Here is a 12,335-nt window from a genome sequence, read left to right as displayed (position 1 = left end):
GCTTCCAGGCCTTGATAAGTGGTGACTACCATATAAGAAAAAGGACTTTATTGGCTACAATATGAGCCAGTTAGCGAGTCTCTATTGTGAACAGAACTAAAGTTATTGCTAAAAAAAATGCGATTTTCACCTTGACTTTGTCCTAGATATCCCCAAACTAAGCTCTAAGTTAGATTATGATCAATATTTTGATCAAGTTTGGTGGCGATTAGGGAAGTATTGTGGATGCTAGACTGCGCACAAAAAAAGTTATTACAAAACAATAAACTTGGCTGAAAACATAATCTTCTTGGTGGAGATATTTGATGACCTAAAATGCTTCTAAAACTATTATTATTATTTTCATTTTTCTTTTTTTTTTTTTGTAAAACTCAATCATGTTCTACGATGCAAAAAAACAACAACAAAAAACAACAAAAATAACAACAACAAAAAACCCAGCAATTTTCTCTACAAAACAACCAAACCAAACACAATGAATAAATATTTGAGGATATAAAGAACTTGAAGCATAAAAAAACCTTTACCAAAATTACCGGATTTGCTAATAAATAACCTTTACTTGAACTGAGCACTGTCATAAAGGAAATTGGCAACTTCTATGGGCGAAAATGCAAAGTTGTTTCTGAAAACAAATGGAGGCTTATATTATAATATACTAAACTACCCGTGTCCCCTTGTGCCAGTATATGTTATAGTTAGCTATGGAATAGTGAGTGTACAGAATTAATGTGTAACAGTGCAAATGACTATACAGAATTTATGTATAAATGCACAAAAATTGAAACGCGAAAATAATATGGAATACATTGGATAATAAAGGTCTTAACATCATTGCCCTTAGATTAAATGAAAAATTCTTTATATAAAAGGAGTGTAATCTGTTGAAAAAATTGAAAAAAAGACGAAAACAAAAAATACAAGGAAGGAGTCTGCATTGTACATGGCCATCCTATTCTTTGTGTGTGTGTGTGTGTGTGTGTGTGTGTGTGTGTGTGTGTGTGTGTGTGTGTTAATAGCCTTTAAACTATCGGAAAATAATAATAAAGTAATATTTAACGGTGAGACTTTTCAAAGCAAATCTTGGTACTTGTGTAGAATTTGAATCAGACGTAACTAACTGTTCGCTCGGCTCTGTTCGGAACATGACGTCATGCGCTCGGGTTTGACTGTAATCTGACATAAGACACCGATCAATGTGCGCCAAAGGAGCAGACGATCCTTGGGTAAAATATTGGAAGAACAAAATCATTAAATTAAGTAAACAACACACCCTCAAACGGCCATTCCTAACTTTATACAAGATGAATATCTCCACATTGGATCAACAATCAGTTGCAAACGCCAGGAGCTTCTCACCAATTACCTTTTCGAGTTTATGTGGAGACAGAAATTTGGTAAAGATCCTTTTGTCTCCATCTTAAATCAGATATCGGAAAACTACTCGGTTGGCGAAGTTTCTTCCATACCCGTTGTCTCTTCTCCCGCCATTTTAATATCGTTTGGTGCGATTGTAGAAAAGTCTACCTAATCTTAAGGGAAGATCCCGGCTGTCTTAATTTAATTTTAAAAAAATTGGTTGGCCAGCTCCACAGGAAGAAAATGTTCATAAAAATTAAAAAAAAAAAAACATAAATAAAAAAAATTTACTTTACCTTAGTTACAAATTTAAAGAAAAAAATGAAAAAAAATATTTTTAAAAATATATGAAAAACACATAAAAAGTGCTTTTTTAAAAACTCTCTTAAGAAAATATGAAAAATAAAAAATTAATTTTCTTATTAATTTTGTTCAATTTTGTTTGACCCCCACCCCCAAAAAAAAATTGGTTGAAAAATACAACTTACTTGTTTCATTTTTTCACTTAAAAAAAAACAAACTCGTTACAAGAATAAAACAAAAATTGTTTCTTTTTTATTTTCATTGTATTTTAATTTAATTTTTTTTGGGTAATTTTATTAGATTTACATGTTTTCTTCAGTATTTTCCTTGAGTAGCATTGTTATGCTTTGATAATCAGCGACGCTCAGCGAAAACTGACGATTGACGTCATGTTCCGAGCAAAGCCGAGCGGCCAGTTAGTTACTTTTGGTTCAAATTTTGTACAAGTACCCAAATCTTAACCCCACCCCCACACACACACGTTTTGAAGTTTTTCTACGTATTTTAAAAATGTTTGGAACTTATTAACCCCCCTAGTTCTACCGCCCTCCCTCAACCAAACCTGAAAAAAATGCTAACGATTATATGTCTCGTTTACCAATGCGTGGCCAAGAACTGGGTGCTCATTTTACATTAAATTTATATAGGAAAGTGATCCCCACTCTAAAATGTTAAATTTTTTATTATTAAAAAAAATCCTTTTTAAAAGGTCGTTGAAACGTATTAGCCAAAAAAAAAAAAAAAGAAAAAGTATATTCTGATTTCTTTTTAGGAGGTAAACTACGCTCGGTTAAGTCGTAAAAACATGAAATATTTTTTAAAAATATGTAAATTAATCGAGTAGATTGTTTTGTTAAGTATTGTTGCTTTTACATTAGAAAAACATTTGTTTTTTTTTTTGTTTGTAAACTTTTCCAACTTGCAATGAAAATACAATCGAAATAATCATTTTTAAATTTTGGGACGCTAGAGCCATAATGTCTTTTCCCGTATAATCAAAAGAATCCGTGAACACTATTTGTTTAAAAAAATTTTGTTTACATTGTTTAAAATTAAAAATAAAAACGTTTATACTGCATAAAATCATAAACACCATCTATTTATATTGTTTCAATGACTGGGCAAGCTGATTTTGTCGTCTTTAAACTGTCAATTACAGAACATGTAAATTTGTTTTGTTATTGTTTGAAAACGATCCCAACTTGCAATTAAAAATACAAATAACATTCGTAAAATGCCGATGAAAAAAAAAGGCAAAAGGTTTTGTTTTTATTTGCATATTTTAAACGCGAAAAAATTGTTCATTAAAAAAAAAAATGACTTTTTTTTAATGTAATTACGCATGCAGATAATTTTTAGAACCGGAAGCTGTAGACAGAAAACAGTTTCAACGCCCAAGCAAGACGATTTGAGTTTCATAATATAATAGATTAATATTAAGGTAATATGTTACATCAAGATAACCAGAAAAGGGGGTTTATGTCGTATAACAAAACAACTAAACCAAACATTGGTAATGATAAAAAAAGCATTGGCATAGATTCTTATCTTTTTTTCACTGTCTCAAATTTGTTATGAACTCATTCTTTTATCATTTCAGGCGAAACAAGACATTTATTCTTGTGTTTGCTGTACTGAAAACAAGCCAGAACAGTATGAAAACAGAGAAAGTTACAATCGGGTAATGTATGTTTTAATTGCTTCTTTGTTAGAAAGAAAATTCTATAAAGTACCAGCCTGGGTGCCTGGCATTGCCCGGGTGTTTGGAGGTGTGTGTTATGCAAAAAAAAAAAAAATAAAAAAAAAAAATAATAATAATAAATAGTGGTAGTAGGCAGTCAGGTTCGAACCCGTACCACCAAGGAGGAAAAGAACGTGAAAAAACGTGACGTCTTTGCCATTGCGTCCATCGCCAAACAGGAAGTGGCGAAGGCTTAAATTAAGGCTAGTTAATCGAAAAGAGGCGATGACTTTCGAAAATATCGGCGAAAAAAGCAACCCCTCCCTGTAGAAAAGTGCCCAGTTGAGAGTGAAGGAATTAATGTTTTTGGCCAATTTTTCGATATTTGTCGTCCGAAATATCGAGCTTCAAAACGATACCGATCTCGTGAAAATCCGTCGCTTCTGTCGAAAGTTTTAGGCATACTTATATGCATACATACATGATGATTGATGATTGATGATTGCAACGTCTTGTCAGACGAGTGCCACTCCCTCAGATACTTAAAGTCCATGAGCCCTAAAATGACTTCCATCGCCACAGGACCATTTTAATAGACAAATACCTGAGGGAGTATCTATACACAGATGATGTTACAGAGTCTTATCTTTGTACGACAGCTAAGTGTCTCTCTCGGTTCAAAATGTTGAGATCCAGCAACAAGCAAGAGCAAGATAGCCAGCAACTGCAGACCAGCTTAATGCGGGTACTGGTCTCCTGCTTTATGGTTTTTTAAATCAGAGATTTGCTTCTCCTAGAAAGGTTGCCTTCACCACGGCTTACGGGAGCCCTCTCCACCCTAACACACACATACATAAACACAAACACACACGGTGCTAGTTGGCCATTGACCCTGAAAAAGGGTTCATTCGCCCTTTGGAAGGTCTTGTTTTTAATCCTTCAGGGAGTAGCCACCCTCCTCACCAAACAAGTCTGGTGGGGGAACCAGTTTAGTCGCCGATGACACGACCATGAGGCAGATAGTACTGGGTTACATGGTACCAGTAGCATATGACATGACCTGACATACATACATAATACATACATACATACATACATACAGGCGAGATTTATATCATAAATGGATTTCTTTCTGTAATTTCTTGCGTGTATTGCAATTTCAATGATACAAGATGACCCAGACATTTTCTAAGCAAAAAATAAAAAAATATATTTTATTATCTAACTTTTAACACACACACACACACACACACACACACACACACACACACACACACACACACACACACACACACACAATAAATGTATCGTTGTAGTTTCCAAGATATAAATCCACTAACACTTCGGTGTTTATCAAACAGTGCTCATTGAAAAGTGGAGCTAATTATAGATAGTATATTTATTTATACAAACATACTTTGCTATATATGTGCACACATGTTTCTGCTCCAAACTTCTTTAAAGAAGCACCATTTCCAGGCTAAGAATGCCCATATGTAGCCAATAATGTTTTATAAATAAATATACTATATATATATATATATATATATATATATAGCTACTTCATTTACTCACATAAAATTAATATACGAAAGTATAGATTTATGCGTAAACTTTAAGTATTTACTTCAAAAGTGCTCAATACGTAGGCAGAGCTAGTTAGTAAGTTATAAAATGTATATGGCGATTAAGCTACACTGAATATCTCGCGTTTCATCCACATATACATTTTATAACTTACTATATATATATATATATATATATATATATATATATATATATATATATAAGGGGGAGGGGTAGAGAAAGAGTTGAGTTAAATAAATAGATAGATAAATTTATATATGGTTTCTGAAGTATTTGAATCTTTAAAACTATATGGAAAAATTGCTTTCGTTTGAAAACCCTTTTTGCTTATAAGGCAATTTATCTCTTGAAATCACTGCACTAGTTTGTTTCTGAAAAAGTCCTAATCCTGATATTATTATAGAGATCATCGGTTGTTTACCATGAAAATCCGTTTCAAAGATTTAAAAAGAAAACAGTATATTAAATCATGGCTCCCCAGCAGCAGTGTTAATCAAGCATTACCACTCTTAAAGAAAAAAAGAAGAAAAAACAACGTCCCGGATATAGAATCTAGTTTTTTTTGGCTTCAAATAAATGTTTTACTCACCTATTAAATAATATTCTTACCTGCGTTGTCTTTGGCCAAATAAAAAGCATTAGTCATTTGTAGAACTAGTTTTCTACCGAGTAGAACGATAAACAACATCTTTATTTTAAAACTTTTCTAGAAAAAGTCTATTCAGGTAACTTGATTATATATTAGAGCTAACATCTATTCAATGTAGCCACCTTCAGCCTCAATGACCACCTCGATACAGGTCCTGCACTGGGAGCATGTCTTTTCCACAAGTGCCAGCGGGAGCTCGGCAAACAGTTGGCAGATGGTGGTAATCACGCTGGCTTTGGTATTGTAGGAGGTCATATTTGTGATGTTCTTGACGTATGACCAAACAAAGTAGTCCAGCGGGTTCAGGTCGGGGAAGGAGGGAGGCCAGTGAGAGGAGGGTATAAAGTCGTAGCACTCCTTTTGAAGCCAAGCCTGGATCTCTTTGGAGTTCTGCTGCCACACCCAGGGTCTGCCAGCGGCTACCTAATTGCATCAGAGAATCACCACACTCTTCAGCACACCCAGGTACACTTTGGTGTTGACTTTCAAGCTGACTTCAATGATGTGAGGTGGCGTGATGTGGCTCTCTTTCACTTGAAACTACATCAAATACCACAACCGTGGCCGGAAAGGATCGTCCAATGTATTGAGCTGTGCCCTCAAGCGTTGAACCATCTGGATTTGCATTTTGAGGCTGCTGCCAATAGTCCTGTTGTTATATATTGGATTGGTAAAGAGCATGAGTTGTACAGCGGCGCATCTCCGATCTCACTCATTGAACATTGTGTCACTTACAAACATGATAGAAGGCTCCTATCACTTTTGGGATTTGTACACAACTGGCCAACTGGTAGATGGTCTGCAAAAAAAAAAAAAAAAAGAAAACTGATTTTCCTCAAACAGAAATGGAATCATGTCTTTTCTAGAGCAGCAATTTTATCATTCCACCCTGTATAAAATTCAGACGAATCGGTTATACTACTTATCCTACCCTTGTTGGTTATTTATATTTATGTATTTATATTATTATTATTATTATTTGCTTTATTTCTTATATTTATATATCTAACAATTATACCAACTGGGCCACTCATCAACGCAAGAAAGTGCATAAAAACAAAATCTGAAAGTCTCAACAGCCTATGAACAGGCATTATTTACTTTATAATATTTTAATATTTATTAACGCTTCATTTATACACACACGCACACACACACACAATGACAAAAGTCTATATTCCAAATTTCATGATATTGACCATCTTACAGTTTATTCCTTTAATTCAGTTGACACTTACAATTCTTGACAATATCTGTTTCGTAGCACAAAATCATTCACTTAATTATTACATCAATCAGTGAATCTATTTTGCTCTGAACTCATCAGAAGAAATAGCAACAATCATTTTTTTTTCTAAGTTCAAAATGGCGTAATGTAAACAAACTGTAAGGTATTTGCAGCTTTTCTTCCAATTTTCGGATTTTTTAATCATGTCCAAACGCATTTTATTTCCTTTTGGTGGATTGATTCTTCGTAAATATGTATTGTTCATTTTATTCTCTCACCAAAATATAACTTTTATGCCCAATTTATATTAATTGTCAGTGTGGTTCTTAGCAAATCCCAAAGACTGTCATCGTCTCAAAATGGTCCTAACAAGATCTGGGAGCACGCCATATGTGTATGCGTATAAGGCATAATTACATACATCGGTTGATACATACATTGATATATCAGTTCTTGTTAGATCACCAAAATTAAGCAACGTTGAGCTTGGGTAGTAACAGATGGGTGTCCGTTTGAGAATACAAGATTGCATACAAGATACATGGGAGGACGATGAAACCTTTCTGTAAAAAAAAAAACAAAAATCCCTGAAGATGCCTTCAGCAATAAGCACTTCAGTATAACCTGCTAATCTACATGTATGTCGACATTATGAAACAACCACCATCTGAACAGGAAGTCTGTTCTCAATCATGTGGCGAAGCATATTACCAGTGAAGCATACGAAGTTACTGTGATAAAAGCCAGGATTTTTTTTATGGAACAGCCTTGGTAGAGAGCTGAACAGCAAGATGATTGTTCACATTACATTTTTTTAATGGCACCTGACTTGACCGTTTTTCTACTATTTTGTATTTTCATTATTATTGTTTTGATGGAGTGAGTTTGAAGAATATAGGTGCTTGTTAGATGTCAAAAACAAGGAGCGCATAAGTGGTCGAATAGTAGAAGGTAGATTGTTCTCGTTCCTTTAGCCAGTCTTAAGTAATTAGTAATTATATTCTTAGTATCGCCTGTATTATGGATACTAAGGATATAGTTGCATGGCTGACGGAACGAGAACAATTTTTCCTTGTGGATTAAATAATTTCTTTTTTTTTTTTTTCGAAATTCCATACAGATTTTTGAATTTGACATACAGATTCCCCGAGTTTGACAAGAAGTACTTGATGAAGTCTGGGGGTTATATTGGCTAAAACTTTATAAGAATAATATCCAAATAATACAAAACGACTTTTGATCCATATTACTTTTATTGATCGGACTATTGTTTTCATCTTGGGTGTTATTTGTGCAACGTTTCGGTCGGATTGTCCTTCGGCCGTCTTCAGGCATGTTGGTTTTTTTTTTTGGAAAAGAGAAAAGTTACTGGCTCTGTAGATATTTTCGTATTTCTGTGAGTTAACTAACAGAATACGAAAATAACTAACTCACGGAATACGAAAATATCTACAGAGCCAGTAATTTTTCTCTTTTCTTTTCCAAACAAAAACCAACATGCCTGAAGATGGCCGAAGGACAATCCGACCGAAATGTTGCACAGATAACACTCAAGATGAGAAGAATAGTCCGATCAATGCAAGTAATATAAACAATCAGCCCTCATCTAAAAAAATTCAGGACTTTTGATTAAGGATATGTTTTTCTTAGATAAATGCGTTCGCTTTTTATATCCATTCATTGTGTGAGATCTTCATGGACGACAGTGTCAAATCATTTTTTTGTTACTAGATAGTTGTGTGTGTGTGTGTGTGTGTGTTTCTTTTTAATATCCATTCAAGCTGTAGAATGTCTTTATGCACCACCATGTACAATGTTTTTCTTTCCTTATTCATCCTAGGATAAGCTCTATCAACGGGGCATAATACAACACGTTACGAACAATGAAAGAACCTCCCTGAAGCCTCTTTATGAAAATCCAAACTATCTTCCTCTTTCTGCCCAACTCAGGCCAGGTAAGCATTACCAAGTTTTTACTACTTACATCCGTTTTAACGCTTTTACTTTCTTGTATTCTTCCCTTGTTACATAATAGATGGACCTTTTTTTTCCAATAGCGAGTAAATCAGCTAGTGTTAATCTTGACAAGGGTAGAACTAAGTACGGGTCGAAGTAACACGAATTTTGGGAAATAAACGGAGGAATAGCAGAAGAAATTTCATATAAATTCAGATGAATCTAAATAGGTCAAAAGCTGAGTAAAACAAAGAGATGTCAGTCAACTTGATATGAGGCAAACCACCAATAATGCTCTAATAACGAAAGGAAAACTTTGATAATCGCTAAGAGCGAAACTCTCTTCAAGACCTCTGCTCACTGTGTTCACCCATTTAATCTTTAATAAGATAATTAATTAGCTTTCCAAAAATAAATATTAAAACCCTCAGCAGTCTCCTTTTCTGTCAAGGTAAAACAAACATTTAGAAAAATAAAATCATTAGACAATTACCATATCATATTAATGTGTATTATCCTGCAATTGCGAATTGTCATCTAAAAATGAGGTGCAACTGCAGCACCTTTTCGAAAATTTCACTAGTTTTGGGCATTCCTTGAATTAGTCTGCGGCTATACTCCAGTGAAAGGGTATCTCACTTCTCTTTCATTTTGTCCAAAGTTCTTCAAGATTTGAAATGTTATCATTGCATAGCTGTTGCTTGATGTAATGCTATACGTTTTCAGTGGGACTGAGGTCTGGAGATGGTGCAGGCCAATCCGAACACAGAACCGCTTGACATTGCCAGCTGCGTGAATGGGAGCATTATCTTGCATAAAGATGGGATTATCATCCAAATTCCGGCCCAAGTAGGGTAGAAAATGCTCAGTCAACATATTAATGTACTTGATCGAATTAATTCGACCTTACAAGTGAACTATATGGCTTGGACCATTGGTGCTAATAAGGCCCCACATGAAAACTGAACCTCCACTACCATGCAGCGTTGAAACTGTGCATCTAGGAATAAATTCTTCGTCCTTCTTTTGACGGACGTACTGCCTACCATGACTGCCTAACCTATTGAACTTGTTTTTGTCACTAAAAATATCTTTCGACCGATATGAAGAGTCATGATCTTTATTGCATCTGACGAAGTCCAGACTGCGCTTTCTGTTCTTTACAGAAATCATTGGCTTGCATCTTGCAACACATCTTCATAAATTAAATTCCTTCAATCTGTTGTTAACTGTAGAAAGAGAGCACTTTTTAACAAGATTGCACTGTTGTTGGATTTGGGGAGCCGTTTCAAATCTGTCCTGAGGTTGCGGATCTTAATAGCATTGTCTTCCCTGTAAAAAGTAATTCTGGGACGACCAGATTTAGGGGCTTTTGCACATTCATTCATACGGTTTTCTCATCACATTTCAATCTGCGGCCCACTTCTCAATTGAATAAACAAGAAAGATGGTGATTAATGAGCTCCTGACGATCACTAAGAGAAAGTCGAGGCATACGGACTAAATGTTACGCTGTATAACCTGGAACAACAACAATTACGATTAGAGATACTTTGTTGCCTAAACGGTGGATAGTTTAAGCTCACTTGTTGCAGCGGAGTTTCTATTTGCCTTCTTGATTTGAAGTTAATTTTTTAAATTGGCGTGAACACTAGGATACTTCAATTAAAAGTCAAATATGAACAGGTAAAATTTAAGAGGAATAAAAGGCGAATCAAATGAGGTGTAGGTTGTTTAAACAGTTACATTCAATTTAACTTAAATTTGAGGTTTTTGAAAAAAAAATGACAAGTGGGGACTTTCTTTTTGGCGCCAATATATATATATATATATATATATATATATATATATATATATATATATATATATATATAATTATATAAATTAAAATGCGAAAAAAAAGCAACAAAAACAAAGCGTTTGCCTAAAAATAAACAAGAATCATAAGACTGCATACCTCCACCTGCTAATGTAAATCCAAAATCTAATCTACTATTTCTCCATATTGTGTGAAATATTTTAAACATCTGTCAAATGCTTTTTTCTCCATAACTATTTCTTCCGACATTTCCTTTATATATATATATATATATATATATATATATATATATATATATATATATATATATATATATATATATATATATATATATATATATATATATATATATATTACACACACGCACACATATATATATGAGAGAGCATAATATGGAGAATATAAAAAGAGTAGTAGGCCGCTTGGCATTGCCTGGTCGTAAAATACGCTTAAGTATGATATTTTAATTCATGCAAATTTCGTATTTATTATTATTATAGAGCCAAACTATTGATTATTATATTGTACCCGATATATGTGTGTGTAAGAGGATTTTATTTCAAATTTCTGGCCGAAAACCGATTAAAAAATTTGTTCTAAATCTCAATACCCCTTATGTCAAATCTCGAGTCTGTAGGCTGAAAATTGGCAGGGTAATTAGGTAGGGAAATGTACATACACAGACAATTTCACTTTAATATATATATATATATATATATATATATATATATATATATATATATATATATATATATAAGAGAGAGTATAATATAGAAGATATAAAAAGACTAGTAGGCCGCCAGGCATTGCCTGGTCGTAAAATACGCTTGTATGATATTTTGATTCTATGCAAATTTCGTATTTATTATTATAGGGCCAAACTCTATTGATTATTATATTGTACACGATATATGTGCGCGCATGTGTGTGTGTATGTGTGTGTAAGAGGATTTTATTTCAAAGGAAAAGCAGTTAACCTTTTACGCCTTAGCAATACATGCATGTAATGTTTCCAGATTCCTGATATGTTGCCATTTTCATCGAATTGTATTATAATGACTTTCATCATCACACTATTGCAACCTGCCAGCTTTTAGAACACAGAAATTGGTGATGAAGATGATGGTATATTTCATTCCCATTAAGGAATATGTACTTTTTTATTTTTTATTTTCTTATTTTATTTTCCACAAGCTTTTGGGAAAAAATTAATACGAGTGAGATCTCTGCCACCTTTACTCGAAGGTAAGTTTACTCTGGGTCTTTCCTGCCACCTGCAATACCCTCTGTTCCAGTGGTTCCCAAACCTTTTCTGTTCCTTTTAGAACTGTTATATAATCAGGTTGTTATTGGTAACAAAGAAACAAACATATCAACCGATCACTTTTATTGGCAAAATTAAATAAATTAAATAGCAAAGTGTAGTAAGACTCTTCGTCTATTTTTCCCTGCAACCTCTTTCTCACAGAAGAAAAGTTTCTACTTTTTCTCTACTTTATCGTTGGTTTTATGATCGGTTCTTGACGAACAGACTGCACTAATAATTCGAATAGAAATGAAGTCTTCATATGTTAAATATTTACACCGTGTGTTCTGAGAAATTATTTTTACAAAAGCCTGCACCTGGCTAAATGCATGAAACAATAAAATAATTATCAAATGTACGAAAAGGTCACTTTGAATCGAAATTGCGAACTTGAAACAGGCATCTGCTGCTGTGAAAAAGCAGCAAACTTCATCATTTGTCAAAATG

At 33.8% G+C, this 12,335-nt stretch overlaps 1 protein-coding gene across 7 annotated transcripts in view; it reads left to right on the top strand.

Moving 5' to 3' along the window:
• The window catches only part of LOC145241414 (uncharacterized), a 607,975-nt gene that overhangs the window by 164,507 nt on the left and 431,133 nt on the right, over positions 1 to 12,335 (top strand). For 4 of the 7 annotated variants that reach the window (XM_080104342.1, XM_080104344.1, XM_080104348.1 and 1 more), the window contains exons 5-7: positions 3,263 to 3,343; positions 8,648 to 8,762; positions 11,777 to 11,827. In XM_080104342.1, coding sequence (XP_079960468.1) covers positions 3,263 to 3,343; positions 8,648 to 8,762; positions 11,777 to 11,827 — 247 coding nt within the window. The remainder of the gene's footprint in view (positions 1 to 3,262; positions 3,344 to 8,647; positions 8,763 to 11,776; positions 11,828 to 12,335) is intronic. The other 3 variants (XM_080104346.1, XM_080104349.1, XM_080104347.1) reach the window with 1 other exon arrangement.

Source organism: Euprymna scolopes, chromosome 20 (genome assembly GCF_053919585.1).
Source record: "Euprymna scolopes isolate OS-2025 chromosome 20, ASM5391958v1, whole genome shotgun sequence".
NCBI classification, from domain to species: Eukaryota; Metazoa; Mollusca; class Cephalopoda; order Sepiida; family Sepiolidae; genus Euprymna; species Euprymna scolopes.
Note: the sequence above shows the minus strand (reverse complement) of the source record. Positions and strands in the feature narration are given on the sequence as shown.